At 38.1% G+C, this 16,764-nt stretch overlaps 1 protein-coding gene across 14 annotated transcripts in view; it reads left to right on the forward strand.

The window, feature by feature from the left end:
- Positions 1-16,764, forward strand: part of MYO3A (myosin IIIA) — a 285,430-nt gene that overhangs the window by 210,342 nt on the left and 58,324 nt on the right. For all 14 annotated transcript variants that reach the window (XR_010146830.1, XR_010146831.1, XM_063781509.1 and 11 more), the window contains 4 exons: positions 5,484-5,637; positions 7,486-7,574; positions 9,466-9,595; positions 16,144-16,223. Coding sequence is in view for 12 of the 14 variants with exons in the window: in XM_063781509.1 (XP_063637579.1) it covers positions 5,484-5,637; positions 7,486-7,574; positions 9,466-9,595; positions 16,144-16,223 (453 nt within the window). In the remaining 2 variants the exon portion in view is untranslated. The remainder of the gene's footprint in view (positions 1-5,483; positions 5,638-7,485; positions 7,575-9,465; positions 9,596-16,143; positions 16,224-16,764) is intronic.

The raw sequence follows: 16,764 nt of genomic DNA on the forward strand, positions 1-16,764 counted from the left end.
ACCCTTATCAGTAATTCTGCTTTTACCCTTTGCCTTGTGATCTTTGTTGGACCCTTATCAGGAGTTTCTGATTTTGCCCTTGTTCTGTTTCCTCAGAAGCATGTGATCTTTGTTCTCCTTTTTGCGCTTTGAAGCATGTGATCTTTGTGACCTACTCCCTGTTCTTGCACTGCCTCCCCTTTTGAAATCCTTAATAAAACTTGCTGGCTTTAAGGCTCAGGTGGGCATCACGGTCCTACTGATATGTGAGGTCACCCCCGGTGGCCCAGCTGTAAAATTCCTCTCTTTGTACTGTTTATCTTTATTTATCAGCCGGCTGACATTTATGGAAAATAGAAAGAACCTACGTTGAAATATTGGGGGCATATTCCCCCGATAGTTCACCATTATTCTAGTCCATCTTCCCAACTAATGGTACCTCATTTAGGTCTTCCAACTGTATTTTTTATTATTAGAAATCTGACTTCTAACAATGTTTTAGAATTCTGTTAAAAGTCAAATTCTAAGGAACACTTGAAGACTGTAGCTTGTCATATCTCAAGAACCTTCTGATAAGATTATGTTATGATAATAATATCATCATCATGGTGATAGAAGGAAAAATTTCCAAGCTTGCGGCTTACATTTTTCTTCAAAATGACTCATATTATTGAAACGGCAAGAGAAGTCTTACTTCGTATGCCACAGAGAGGCAATGCAAGAGCAATAGAAGCAGTGTGAGCAAGCTGACAAGGAAGGAGTCTAGACCTGCAGGTGAGGGAAACCATAGCTGATGTTGTGACTGCCCTTGTGAAGTCAGTCCACTGAGATCAAACTCAAGAGGATGATTTCCCCAGGAAAGTCACTCAAATGCCAGCTTCATGAATGGATTCCTGTGGAATGTTGTCCCACAAACAAGAGGACACACAGAAGGAAATGGGAAAGAGACCAGGGAGCAAACATCAACCTGACACCAAGGATGTTTTCAAGAAAGTCCTGGAGCCTTTCCCTTCATTTAACTCTGTCTGATTGCTAGCTTCACAAATCGTCAGCAACATCACAACAACTGATGCTGTAAGGAAGCCTCTGAGTCCAAAACATGTCATGTTTCTTATTATGTGGTTTCAAAACAATAATACTCCTAATAATAGCTGACAGACATTAAGTATGTAGTATGTGCTAAGCATGTATCTACTTTACTTCCCCCCAAATCTATCCTCTTAAGTAAATACATAATCAAAGAAATGCAAATACAATAGGCTACCATTTCCCCTATCAAAAATAGATTTAAAAAATATATATTTTTTGAGATGGAGTTTCATTCTTGTTGCCCAGGCTGGAGTGCAATGAATGGCATGATCTCGGCTCACCACAACCTCCACCTCCTGGGTTCAAGTGATTTTCTTGTCTCAGCCTCCCAAGTAGCTGGGATTACAGGTATGAGCCACCACACTCAGCTGATTTTGTATTTTTAGTAGAGATGGGGTTTCTCCATGTTGGTCAGGCTGGTCTTGAACTCCTGACCTCAGGTGATCTGCCCGCCTCAGCCTCCCAAAAGATTAAAAATATTTTAATGAAAATATTCATTGCTGGTGAGGATGCAGCAAGTTAGAAGTGTTTATTATTAGAGTGCAGTTTCTTCAAGCTTTCAAAAATCCATCTATGGCCAGGCACGGTGGCTCATGCCTGTAATCCCAGCACTTTGGGAGGCCAAGGTTGGGGTGCGGTGGGGGAATCATTTGAGGTCAGGCATTTGAGACCAGCCTGGCCAACATGGCAAGACCCGACTCTACTAAAAATACAAAAATTAGCCAGGCACGCCTGTAATCCCAGCTACTCTAGAGGCCAAGGCAGGACAATCACTTGAACCCAGGAGGCAGAGGTTGCAGGTAGCTGAGATCATGCCGCTGCACACCAGCCTGGGCAACAGACTGTCTAAAAAAAAAAGTCAATCTACAAACACGTTTCAGGTGCCTGTAAAATGTTCATACCATGTGATCATCTAATCAGTTTTAAGATGTAATAGAAAATACAGAAAAGCTTGATGCACAAAGCGGTACCCCAGAGCATGGTAGAGTGCATGGAGAGTGACCAGTTAAGGAAGGGAAATTGCTGAATTAGGAAGATGAAGGAAGGTCTCTCTGAGGAGGTGAGACCTGAATGATGAAAGTGAACCTCATTGTATTACTCATCTGTGCTGAGAAATCTGTGCTTAAATTTGCACCTGATTTACAAGCCATGTGGACACTTGCAGCCTCTCTCAGCCCATGGTGACCACCCTTCCATGCTGCTGTGCAAGTCTGAGGGCTCAATGTAATCATCTTGAATCTCTCCTGGAATGGCCGTTTGGCCCTAAATATTTAAGCTGGTTGTTTAGGCCAAGCTTCTGTGGGCTTTCCTGCCACTGTGCTGCTTCATGACTCAGACTCAAAATTCAATGAAAAACAAGGGAGAGGCTGGGCACGGTGGCTCATGCCTGTAATCCCAGCACTTTGGGAGGCTGAGGCAGGTGGATCACCTGAGGTCAGGAGTTCAAGACCAGCCTGGCCAATATGGTGAAACCTCGTCTCTACTAAAAATACAAAAATTAGCTGGGCATGATGGCAGGTGCCTGTAATCCAAGCTACTCGGGAGGCTGAAGCAGGTAGAATTACTCGAACCCGGGAGGTGGAAGTTGCAGTGAGCCGAGATGACACCACTGTACTCCATCCTGGGTGACAGAGCGAGACTCTGTCTCAAAAAAAAAAAAAAGAAGAAGAAAAACAAGGGACAACTTTGTCCAGGTGTGGGATTTCCTAACATCTAAATCTAATGATTTTCCTGAAGAAAATATATATAAAATGATTATTCATCTATTTTCAAAAGGGAACTCAGACAGTCTGAAGAGAGTAGGAATTACATTAGCTAAACACTTCAGCTTTAATACAGTTAGTAACTCTGCTCACCTTATGCTTTAAATGTATATGTGTTTGTTTGTTTGTTTGTTTGTTTTTTGTTTTATGAGATGGAGTCTCACTCTGTCGCCCAGGCTGGAGTGCAGTGGCGCGATCTCGGCTCACTACAACCTCTGCCTCCCAGGTTCACGCCATTCTCCTGCCTCAGTCTCCTGAGTAGCTGGGGCTCCAGGTGCCCACCACCACGCCCGGCTAATTTTATGTATTTTTAGTAGAGATGGGGTTTCACTGTGACAGCTAGGATGGTCTCGATCTCCTGACCTCGTGATCTGCCTGCCTCAGCCTCTCAAAGTGCTGGGATTACAGGCATGTGCCACTGTGCCAGTACCTAAATATATTTTTAATGTACAGGGCAGAGCAGAGGACTTTCTGAAGAAATAGGAGCTTTCTTTCTCCATATGCTTGAAAACAACTAAGTATTTTGGGATCATAACTGCTATATAATACATAATTATTTTAGGCATTATAATTTTGCTATAAGTATTTTATAAATTCTGAGTAATAGCGTTTTTTTCTTCTTTGGTTTGCCTGAAGTCCCTAATACTAACAAGTGTCTTGAATGGGAGCCCATTGTTTTCCACGCCACTCATCTCTGCTCTGTGTAACCCGCCACAAAACAGTCAGTGGATTTTGACACAGGCAAATAGAAATGACAAATGCATTAGTTTAGACCTTAACCTCGTGTACTTTCTATATAAAACAGACAAAAGCTGTTTTCAACTTTGCAGTTGCCATTTAAATTGTAATATGCTGTGAGCATGATGTGTCTAACAGTAAAATAATTCTAGGTCTACTCACTTCTCCCAAGGTTACCTTCAAATACAAAAGCTGTGAAACTTCAAGTCATCGTTTTCATTTTCTTATACTGGATAAGCTAAATGCCTTTCAGGTTCTCCACCTTTTAGACCATCTATTCTTCTCATTTTTATGCATTAGATTTCATTTTATTTAAAAATATGCATTTATTTTTCCTGGTGACACCTTTGAAATGAAATTTCAGCTTCATAAGGCCCCTACCATAGTGACTAAAAGCTCTGGCTTATCAAAATGTCCCACCTGCCACTGGCTACATTGCAGATGTTCCCAGAAATTTTTCTTTCTCTTTACTATTGTAGTACATTATACATCATAACTATCCATCTTATGTTACTCGCATTATTTCAAATTATATTTGAACTCTGTGGAGGGCCAGGAGCTTGTTTTAAACTTCTCTGTCATCCACTATAGTGCCTTGCCTTCGGTATTCAATTAATTAAAGAATATATTAAAATAACAATGAAAATGGTCTGTAATTTAAACATGGGAATGTCACATAGTGTTCCACTCGAGTCAGTGATTGATTCATACACTTACCCAGGAATGGTTGCTTATCACCTGAGAAGCAGTGACTCCCCCACATGCAAGCATGGCTGCATGTCGTAGTTCAGAGGTCACACATGTACTCTGTCTAACAGACTTCAGCACTGGGCTGGGGACAGTGTAAAGGCAGAGTCATAGAAGCCAACTGGGCACAAGCCTTCATGTCCCTTTTGTAAAGTAGATCATAGGTACCTATGCTGTGCTGGTACCTTAACCCTACAGTAATTATCTGTGGTTCATTGTTTCTATTTTACACATCTTATATTACACTATACTCAACAGCAAATTATTATTAATATGCCATATGTTTTTACTTTGTGAAGTGGGGTTTGTCACCCCCATTTAATAGATTAGAAAATAGATGTTTATAGAGTAATGAAATTCCAAAGGATTTTGTGGCTAGGCAAGTGGCAGAGCCCAGAGATGAACCTATGTGTCCTTGGTTCTAAATCCACTGGTTGTTTCTATAACTCTCTGCTGTCTTGTAACTACGTAAATGTCTGGAATTGTGATTGAAAAGTTATATACCTGTGCTTGAGAGATTCAGTGGGGAAAGTATACCTCTAAGATGTATCTAGTTAAATATTCTGTAAAGTCTGGAACATAATTTTGTTACTTCTCATTAACAACATATTTTCCTACATCTTGAAAACTTAGGATGTCCATAATTCTGGTATGGAGACTAGAGCTTCTTTTATTACTATCCTGAGTATAATCAGTTCAGACTTTAAGGAACAAGCAGCTCTGTGGAGAGAAAAATAAAATGATAATCTCAGTTTAAGAGCAAGGTCAGGCCGCGCGCGGTGGCTCATGCCTGTAATCCCAGCACTTTGGGAGGTTGAGGCGGGAGGATCACTTGAGGTCAGGAGTTTGAGACCAGCCTGGCCAACATGGTGAAACCCCATCTCTACTAAAAATACAAAAATTAGCCGGGCATGGTGGTGTGTGCCTGTAATCCCAGCTACTCGAGAAGCTGAGGCAGGAGAATTGCTTGAACCTTGGAGGCAGAGGTTGCAGTGAGCCTAGATTGCACCAATACACTCCAGCCTGGACGACAGAGCGAGTCTCCGTCACAAAAAAAGCAAGGTCAAAGGGAGCAATTTATTTTAATATATGCAAAGTAAAATTTTAGGTAATTGCTATCAAGCTATATATTATTCACAGTTTTAAGTGGTTTTGTCTTTATTATAGAATGAATACCTAAATGAAGATGTGGATGCTAGAGTTATTGAATATGAGGATAACCGGCCCCTCTTAGATATGTTTCTGCAAAAGCCAATGGGTTTACTTTCCCTACTTGATGAAGAAAGTAGATTTCCCAAGGCCACTGACCAGACTCTTGTAGGTGAGTTTTCAGTCCAGTGTGTCTGCATGGTTTTATGAATAGAGTCTTGTCATTCTGAATGATTTTTTAAATGGCTTTAAATTATCTGGGAGAAAATAGCTGTCACAAAGCCTGCATATTTGACTTTAAAGAAGAGCCTTTGGATTTAATACCTGGACCAGTGCATGTTTATGATAGGGTAAAATATTTAGTGATAAATTAAGCAAGTTTAAATATTGGACTTCTCCTTATTTTGTGGTGAAGCTCAACCATAGAATCACAGGTTATAAATTACCTTAGAAATTTTCCAGCCCAAAATTAGAAATTGGTGAGCAGTGCAAAAGGACAGCTCTGGAATTGAAAAGAGATAGTTAACAGGTAGGAAATAAATTAATCTGTGATGTTCTGTGCTATTCATTTATTTAATAGAGGCAAATCGCTTCAAATACCTTAATAACCTCTAAGTTACAGTACATTAATAAATATTCATGATAATAATCCTAAGTCATCAAAGTAAGATTAAATGTATTCATTTTTGTGTTTGAAAAAGCAGAGAAATGTATAATACATTTTAAAAGACCACCATTCAAGCTGGTTAAAATGAAAATGTCTTACTCCTTAAATTAAAAAAGAAAAAAAAACTTTAGATTTTTCAGATATCTGAAAAAAAAATGTTTTTAAACGCAGAACATTGTATTCCCTGATGATAGGAGGTATTTTTTCTGTATGAGAAATATTTTCAGAAAATGTGGATTCACATCTTTCTGTCATTTACTTTGGGTGACATGCAGAGCCTCTTTCTTACCATTAGGTCTGTGATGTTCCTTCTTTCTGACTCACTGATTGGCTTAATTTCTCCTCGAATTGGACAATACTAGATGGAAAATAAACTGACCCCAAAGTGGTGGGGAAAATCATTTCATAGCAGTCAGTTGATTTTTAGATCAAATGATCCTTCTAGAATAAGTTCTCCGAAGGTGGTAAAATTGTTATAGAAATTCAGCTGCCTTTAAGATCATGTTTTATTTCTCATGTAATCAATAATAATTTATAGCTCTACAAGTAGAAAAGAGAGCAAAAACACCAGATTTTTAGTCTCATGGCTTGACATCAAACTGTGTTTTACAAACCTCTTTGGTCAGTCTAAAGTAGTTTACTTCCTCCTTACCAGTGGTTCTCAAAATGTGGTCCCCTGCCCAGGAACATCAGCATCACCTGAGAACTTGTTAGAAATGCAAATTCTTGGATCCCACCCCAAACCTACTGAGTCAGAAACTCTGCAATTAGGGCCCACAACCTGTGTTATAAACCCTCAGCCAGGTGCAGTGGCCCACACCTGTAATCCAAGCACTTTGGGAGGCCAACGCAGGTGGATCGCCTGAGGTCAGGAGTTCGAGACCAGCCTGGCCAACATGGCAAAACCCTGTCTCTACTTTAAAAATATAAAAAATTAGCCAGGCATGGTGTCGGGCTCCTGTAATCCCAGCTACTTGGGAGGCTGAGGCAGGAGAATCACTTGAATCCAGGAGGTGGAGGTTGCAGTGAGCCAAGATCGCACCATTGCACTCCAGCCTGGGCAACAAGAGCGAAACTCTGTCTCAAAAAAAAAAAAAAAAAACCCTCGAGGTGACTCTGATGCATGACATGGCTTGAGGACTGATGCCCTAAATCGTAATGTAATGGTGGAAATTAATGATCTTGAGTTTTACTTTACCATGTATAATTCTATTCCAAATCTGCATATATTAGCTATGTAAAATTTTCTGTCTTTGTTCACTGTACATTGTCCTTTTTATGGTAAATAATTTTCGCAGTATTTTTTGAGGATCTCATACATGCTTGATATTTGAGTTCAGTATTTTTCTACAGAAAAATTTGAAGGTAACCTGAAATCACAATACTTCTGGAGACCCAAAAGAATGGAACTTAGTTTTGGAATTCACCATTATGCAGGAAAGGTAAGAACTCTTAAGAATTATGACTGAGTTTCTCCTTAGCCTTTTAATGAATAATAGGATAGACATGAAAATTATGGCCCAAAATGTTTATAGATAATGATAATGTCATAGCTGTCTGTTTCCGCCCCCACTGGCCCTAATTATGCCCTCTGATGTCCTGTAATCCATCCTGTCCTTTGCTAGCCACTCACTATGGAGGCCAGACCCACTCCAGGGCATGTGCTTCTAGCATCTATGCTGAAGAGGTTAAAAGAAAAGTCTTTCTCTTAGTTTAACAATCATAAGGTTATAGTTTTTCTAGAGGAATCGTTTTTAAGTAACTAAGAAAAAACAAAAAGAAAAGACACAAAACTGAAAGAATCCTTGGGTGAGATTAGCTGGCAATGGTTACCTATTTGTTTCCTTCTTGTAACAATGCCTGAGGACCTTTGGTATAAACTGCCTTTTTCAGACTTTAGATGATTCTCTCTCTACTGCACTCTTTGTCCCTCCTCCCTTTCAAGAAGAGAAGGTGCCAGGCTGGAGGTACAGTCAGATAACTGAGCTAAGCCAGATGAATGGATTATGATGCAGTTAGAGGAAGAAATGTCTCTACACTGACAGAAACACATTCCCACAGCAGAGAAAACCTCAGATTTGTTGTCCTAGACCCAGAGGATGCTCTCTTTCCTTCCTTCTGCAGAGAATGACAGGTCATTCCTTCACAATGATGTCATAAATATGGGAGGACAAAGAGGATATTCAGATCAAGAAAGAAGGTATCAAATGAAAAATACATAAAAATAAAATTACACAGAACTTAAAGTTATCTAAAGTTATCTAAAGAAACAATCTATTAGTCTGCTCGGGCTGCCATAACAAAAATATCACAGGCTGCATGACTTAAACAACAGAAATTTATTTTTTTGACAGTTTTGGAGGCTGACAGATCAAAGTGCTCCGAGTGGGGTTAGCATCTGGGAGGCCTCTCTTCCTGGCTTGAAGATGGCTACCTTCTCAAGATGTCCCCACATGGCCTTTGCTATGTGAGCATAGGGAGTGGGGAGAAATATCCCTGGTTCCTCTTCCTGCTCTTATAAGAACACAAGTCTTATTGGTGTAGGGTCTTACTCTTATACCTTATTTAACATTAATTACCTCCATAAAGGCCCTTTCTCCAAATACAGTCACAGTGAAAGTTTACATCTTCAAAATCTGAATTTTGGAAGAACACAATTTGACCCATAACAAATACTATATTGGATCATTCCACAGAAATCTTTGGATTACATTGATCTTTAAAAAGTCATAAAATTGGCTAGGCATGGTGGCTCACGCCTGTAATCCTAGCACTTTGGGAGGCTGAGGTAGGAGGATCACTGGAGCTCAGGAGTTCAAGACCACCCTGGGTAACATAGCAAGACCTCATCTCTAAACTTTTTTTAAAGTAATAACATTATTTAGAAGTGCCAGAAACACAAAAAGCCACAGTGTATTTAAATCACACTACTACTGAGATAAAAATCTATCATGGCCAATTCAACACAGGTGGATCAATTATCATAGAAATAGGAATGCCTTTGTGGCTCAATATGCTTCCTTTATGCTGCTCCATCCCTCCAAACAGAGAAAAGAAACACACCAAATTCCTAACGTAATAAATGAGAGGAATCAAACCTTTTTGGTCATTTCAACCCAAATAAAATCAGTGAGACACAGATGATAAGGAGCTACCTTAAGATGATAAGGAGCTACCTTAAGACGATAAGGGGCTACCTTAGTAAATGCTTGTATCCCTGTTGCTGAACATAGAGTAAGCTCATAATGAGTATCTGTTGTTGATGATGATGATGGTGAGGAGGAGGATGACAATGACATTGATTGTGATAATTATAGCATACTGTATCAACAGGTCCTCTATAATGCAAGTGGATTCTTAGCCAAAAACAGAGACACTCTTCCTACTGACATTGTGCTACTTTTGAGGTCATCCGACAACAGTGTAATTAGGCAACTAGTCAACCACCCTCTGACCAAAACAGGTAAGACAATTTTCCTTAACTGGAAGTTTTCTGAAGCCCAATCAAATAGTTTCTATCTCTGTGCTTTTCACTAATTTCATCCTTAATTTTTCATGTGAGTTTGTTTTTGGCTCACTAAATATTCATTTGTTAATATCCTCTGCCCCAGATCATCTGAAGAAAATATAAAAATGAATATAAATAAGCTAGTTTTTCATTAAAGGTAAGTGTTTGCAGCAGTCATGCAGAAAATGTGGTGGTATCCTAGCTACTCACTACAAGAGTATACTGACCTCCAGAGTTCAGAATTACCTGGGCAAATCAGGAATGGGCAGCTTTTGGATGATTCTTTGAGGTTCCAAAAGTTTGGTGGGCTCTCTTATTGATTAAAAATGGATGTGTCTTTGTTCCACCCAACCATAATACATCCTTGCATTTGCTGTAAGTAGAAAAAATATAGTTTGGGTTGTTTTTCTTTACTGGAGTTTAAAATTGTTCTCTGCATTTCTTTTTTCATAGTTTTATTGAAGTATAACTGAAATACAAGAAACAGTACATATTTAAACAGTAAAATTTGATGAGTTTTTGACATATATAAGCACCTGTAAAACTATCACCATGATTAATAGTGAACATATTCATCACTCACAAATGATGTTTCTCATGACCCTTTATAATCCTTCCCTCCAAACCTCTCTGTTCTATCACCATTTGTTGAAGAGATTGTTCTTTCCCCATTGAATTGCTTTGACACTCCTTGAAAAATCAATTGACTAATAAATAGGTCTATTTCTGGACTCTTTATTGCGTGTCATGATATTTATCTATCTTTAGGCTAATGCACACTTCTTGACTACTGTAGCTTTCTATAAAGTCCTGAAATCAGGCAGTACAAGTTAACCTGACTTTGTTCTTATTCAGGCTTGTTTAGGTAATTATAATTTGTTTGCTTTTCCATATATGTTTTAGAATGAGCTTGTCAATTTCTACCAAAAATCCTGGTTGGGTTTTGATTGGAATGCACTGAAACTATAGATCAATAATGGGAGAATTGGTATCTTCCCAACATTAAATCTTCCAATCAGCACAGTATAGCTCTCCATTTATTTAAGTCTCCCTTAATTTCTCTCAGCAACATTTTGTAGTTTTCACTGTACAAGTTTTGCACATCCTTTGCCAAATTATCTGCTAGTGTATCACATTTTTATGTGATTATAAATGGTAATTTTTAACTGAAATTCTGGTTTTTGCCAGTATATGAAGTCTAATTGATTTTTGTATATTGATTTTTTGCCCTGCAACCTTCCTAAGCTCATTTATCAGAGTAGCTTTTTTTGTTAATTCCAAAGGATTTTCTTCACAGATTGATCATGTTGTCTGTGAAGAAAGAGTTTTGCCTGTTCTTTTCCAATATGTTTCCTTTTGACTTCTTTTTTCTTGGTTGCACTGGCTAGAATCACAATGCAATCACCAGTGTTGAACACAGGACAGGTTGCAAGAGTGAACACTCTTGCCTTTTTCCTGATCTTGGGGAAAGAGTAGTCTTTTAGTCTTTCACCACTGAGTATAATGTTAACTGTAGATTTTTTCATAGAAGCCCTTTATCAGGGGAGAAGTTACTTTTTTTTTTAATTCCTAATTTCCTGAATGGTTTTTTTTGTTGTTGGTTGTTTTTTGTTTGTTTGTTTTTGTTTCTCGTGTTTTTTTTTTTTGAGACAGAGTCTCACACTGTTGCCCAGGCTAGAGTGCAGTGGCACAATTTCGGCTCACTGCAACATCTACCTCCCAAGTTCAAGAGATTCTCCTACTCCAGCCTCCCGAGTAGCTGGGATTACAGGCGTGCACCACCACGCCCAACTAATTTTTGTATTTTTAGTAGAGACGGGGTTTCACCATGTTGGCCAAGCTGGTATTGAGCTCCTGACCTCAGATGATCCACCCGCCTCGGCCTCCCAAGGTGCTAGGATTACAGGTATGAGCCACCACGCCTGGCCAATTTCCTGAGTTTTTATCAGGCATGCATATTGTATTTTGTTAAATGCTTTTTCCACATCTACTGAATAGATTACCCTTTTTTTGTTATTTTTTTAAATTGACAGCTTAAATTGTGTTTATTGTATACAAATGACATTTGGAAGTATACGTACATTGTAGAATAATGAAATCCAGCTAATTAACATATACATTACTGTATATAATTATTTGTGGTGAGAACACTTAAAAATCTACTCTCTTAGCAATTTTCAAGTATATAATACTATGAACTTACGTATCCTATCTAGCTGACATTTTATCCTTTGACCAACATCTCCCCAACCCACCTCTTCTCACTGCAACCACCCCAACTACTAGTAACCACCATTCCACTCTCTAGCTCTATGAAATCAACTTTTTTAGATTCCACAAATTCCATCCAGTATTTGTCTTTTTTGACTGGCTAATTTCACTTATAGTGTCCTTCAGGTTCAACCATGTTGAATAGTATTCGTGTGTGTGTGTGTGTGTGTGTGTGTGTGTGTGTGTGTGTGTGTAGACACCGCATTTTCTTTATCCAATCATCCATTGATGGACACCTCGGTTGATCATATCTTGGCTATTATGAACAATGCTGCATCTGTTAAATGGTGAGTGACTGATTTTTTAATCATTCCTGGGAAAAACCTCAAATGGTCATGATGCATTGTACTTTTTATATATTGCTGAATTCAGTTTGCAAACATGTTTTAAGAATGTTTGCATCTATGTTTATGAGGAATATTGCACTGTAGTTTTCTTATGCTTCATTTTGTGACTTTGGAATCACAGTAATGCTGGCCTCATAGAATAAATTGAGTAGTATTGCCTTTTCTTCAATTTTCAGGAATAGTAGAATGAGTATTATTTCTTCCTAAGTTGCCTTGTAGAATTCACCAGTGAAGCCAACTGGGCCTGAAGGATGTTTTGCGAGGTTTTCAACTACAAATTCAATTTGTTTAATAAATATAAAGCTATCTGAGTTATCTAATTTTTGAGTGAGCTTTAGTAGATTGTGTTTTTTAAGAAATTTATTTCATCTACATAGTCAAATTTATTGACACAGTTGATTACAACATTTTCTTACTATCCTTTTAGTATCTGTAGATCCTGAAGTTATGTCAGCTGTCTCATAAGTGACGTTGGTAATTTGTGTCTTCTCTCATTTTATTCTTGATAGATTTCCTAGACATGTATTAATTTTATTGATCTTCTCAAATGGTTTCATTGATTTTTTTATTGGTTTTGTTTCTATTTCATTCTCTTTTTCATTCTCGTTTATCTTTGTTGTTTTCTTTCTCTGCTTACTTTGTGTTTTATTTTGTTTCCTTTTTTCATTTCTAAGGTAAAACTTAGATCATTGATTTAAGAAGACATTTTTCTAATATCAGCACTTATATGGGTTATTTATAAGAGTTTATAAGGTTTCCAAATAGGTGAGATTTTTCAAATATTATTTATGGACTTCTAATTTAACTTGATAGTGTTCAGAGAGCATACTTTGTGTTATTTAATCCATTTAACTTTATTGAGATATGTTTTAAGACCCATAATATTATCTGTCTTATTTTATTTTCATTTGCACTTGAAAATATTGTTTATTCTGCTGGTTGTTGGATGAAATGTTCCATAAATGTCAATTAGGTCCACTTGATTGAGAGTATTGGTCATGTCTTCTGTATTCTTACTGTTTTTCTCTCTCCTGGTTCTATCAATTACTGAGAGAGGGATTTTTAAATATTTGGCTATAGCTGTCAATTTGTCTCTCTTTTTTTTCAGTTTTTGCTCATGTATTCTTAAGCTATATTATTAGGTAAATAAACATTTAAAATTGTTATGTCTTCTTGATGGCTAGACTCCTTTGTTATTATGTAATGACCCTTTTCATCCTTGGCAGTATTGTTTGTTCTGAAGTCTACTTTGCCTAATATTAATATAGAGACTCCAGCTTTCTTATGATTAGTGAGTGAATGGCATATCTTTTTCCATACTCTTAATTTCAACTTATTGTTTTTCTTTATATTCAAAGTAGGGTTTTTCTAAACAGCACATAGTTGGGTCTTGGTTTTTTTTAATCCAGTCTGACAATCTCTGCCTTTCAATTGAGATGATTAGATGATTTACATTTAATGTGATTAATGATATGGTTGGATTTGACTCTTATCATCTTGCCACTTGTTTTCTGTTGGTTATGTTGGCTTATTTTCCCAGGCTTTACCTGAGTTCCCTCACTCCCTGCATTTCAGGCTGACACTTCTCCAGGCAGAAAGCTGGCACAATCAGAGGGCTCACCTCATTTGTCTTCCCTCTATTAGGGATCAATGTCCTTACACTGCTTGACGCACAATGTATGAAACCTGTTTTTCATTTTGTATGTCTTTTTTTTTTTTTTTTTTTTTAATTTTTTTTTTATTATACTTTAAGTTTTAGGGTACATGTGCACATTGTGCAGGTTAGTTACATATGTATACATGTGTCATGCTGGTGCACTGCACCCACTAACTCGTCATCTAGCATTAGGTATATCTCCCAATGCTATCCCTCCCCCCTCCCCCCTCCCCACCACAGTCCCCAGAGTATGATATTCCCCTTCCTGTGTCCATTGAATTGAACAATGTATGTCTTTTTAGTTGTTTGAGGTGCGAAGGTTAATCTAGTCGGTGTTACTTTATCTGACCCAGAAGCAAAAGTCATTAATTTTGACTTTAACAATTGCCATCCCTTTTCATATACACCAACAGCATCTACCCATCTAATTCCATGTTTTTCGCCCTTATAAAATATGCAGCCAGGCTCTAAATACTATGTTGTGTTGCTTGGCTATCAGCAGAACAGTGTTTGGTTGGCCAGGGAGAAGAGAAGAACTTAATAGTCAAGTATGTTTCAATAAACTCAGAACCTCAGAGATAGCAAAGACATATGGATTTTATATTCACCCAGATGTGCAAACATGTAATAATAATCATAGACAACTTTGTTATCTATTATGTGCTAGGCACCGTGCTAAGCACCTTCAATTACTCCTAATAACAACACAATAAGGAGGCACTACTTTTTTACAAATAAGACATTAAGGCTTGAAAGTGTTGAGCTGCTTTCCCAAGGTTTCCCAATGGAAAATGTTAGAGTTAGAGTTCTTCAATTCTATATTATGCTGTCTTCAAGATTCTAAAATAACCATGGCCCTTTGTATATATGACTTCACATATGACATACAGTTCAGCCATTTTTAGGGGAAAGTGCACCACAGTTACTTGCAGCTCACGTCTTTAGTTGGGTTTATCACAAGTTTGTTCATTAGGTGAGCTATAAAAACCAAAATGGATATATTTTCAGAAATTAAGGTCTATGCTAATTTTAGTTCCCGTTGATCTACATAAATAAATTTAAGCGAAATTCCTGAAACTGCCACTCTAAAGATCATCTGTTACTGTCTCTGTCCACTCTGCTGTAGTCAGTAAGTTTCACATTTTGAAAAGTGAACAGGGCAGTGTGCAGGGCAAGCCTAGCATGGAAACTGTGGCACACACCCATCTCAGCCCCTCCCCTGGAGTTCGGATGGAGGGGAGGAAGCAGAGCAGAGGCCCTGCCAGGCACATTCCCATCACGATTCCTTCCTGCACCATCTTAGGCCAGCCTTTTGCAACCATAAAGAATGGGAAAGATTTGCCTAAAACATTCAGCCTCTACTTATCACCTAGAAGAAGGAGAGAGACAAGAAATGATCTTTCTGAATTGATACTGCGTTTTGAAGATATTTTGCACATTACTATTAGGATAATAAACTCTTCGATTGTGGGTTGGTTGGTTCCTTGTGCTTGGTGGGGTGAGAGCTGTGAAAGTGAACTGCATTTCAGGGGCCTTCCATGTGCCAGACATATTATCGCATTTCATCAAAACTCTGTGAGGAAATCACCATTATTCCCATTTTATGGATTCTGGGTGCAGATCAGAGACTAAGTAAATGACCCAAAGGCAACACAGTTTAAGTACTATACCTGGGATTCAAAGCCAAGTCTTTCTGGCTTCTCAGGCCATAATTTTTTCACTGCTTTGGGTTGTGTGCATTTGTGTAGTCCTTAGAATGAAGCACGTTTCTGAAAGTTAGATTGAAAAAGGACATTGCCTCCAACCATAGTTGATTTGCTTATAACCACCTCATGCAAATTAATGATTCATATGATTTTTCAGACCAATTTTAAAGCTTAGCCTGTGTTAAAGAAAATCTCAGATGCCATTTATCACACAAAAAAATAAGAAGCAAACCGCTCCCTCAGTCATAATCATCTCAAGTCTTGTAGCAATTCAAAGGAAACCCAACACCTCGGCCTTTTCTGTTTTCCAAGCTCAAGAGTTTTTTTCTGAATTTAAAATTTGTTGTACATTTTTACATAATATTTTTTATTCCTAAGTTCCTCCATAAATAGTTAACCAAGCATATGATTATGAATATTGCAGGATTAACAATGCTTATTTTAACATTTAAGTAAATGGGAAAAATCATCTAGCCATTAAGGATTCTAAAAGGTATATTACATTTTTCTACATTCTCATAGGTAATCTGCCACATTCTAAAACTAAAAATGTTATAAACTATCAAATGAGGACTTCAGAAAAATTAATCAATCTGGCAAAGGTAAGAAAATGCTTTTTTTCTTGGCAGTGAGTCTAAGAATCTAACCGGTATGATGGCAATATTTGTATGCTTCTCAAAGTCAACAGTTTTTTTTTAGTTTTTCTCCCTTTGATCTTGCTTTTCTGTTTGAACAGATATTTATGTTATGTTCTTGTTACTGCTGGGGGCTAAAATAATCATGCATTTCTGATATATTAATATTTCCAACTCTTCTTTTTTAGCTAATTTTTGGGGGCAGTTTTTGTTTTTGTTTGTTTTTGAGACTAGAGTCTCACTCTGTCACCCAGGCTGGAGTACAGTGGCATGATCTCAGCTCACTGCAACCTCTGCCTCCCAGGCTCAAGTGATTCTCCTGCCTCAGCCTCCTGATTAGCTGGGATTACAGGCACCCACCCACACCCAGCTAATTTTTTTTTACTAGAGACAGGATTTCACCATGTTGGCCAGGCTGGTCTTGAAGTCCTGACCTCAAATGACCAGCCTGCCTCGGCCTCCCAAAGTGCTGGCAATTACAGGCATGAGCCACCATGCCTAGCCGTTT

This window comes from Pan troglodytes, chromosome 8 (genome assembly GCF_028858775.2).
Source record: "Pan troglodytes isolate AG18354 chromosome 8, NHGRI_mPanTro3-v2.0_pri, whole genome shotgun sequence".
NCBI classification, from domain to species: Eukaryota; Metazoa; Chordata; class Mammalia; order Primates; family Hominidae; genus Pan; species Pan troglodytes.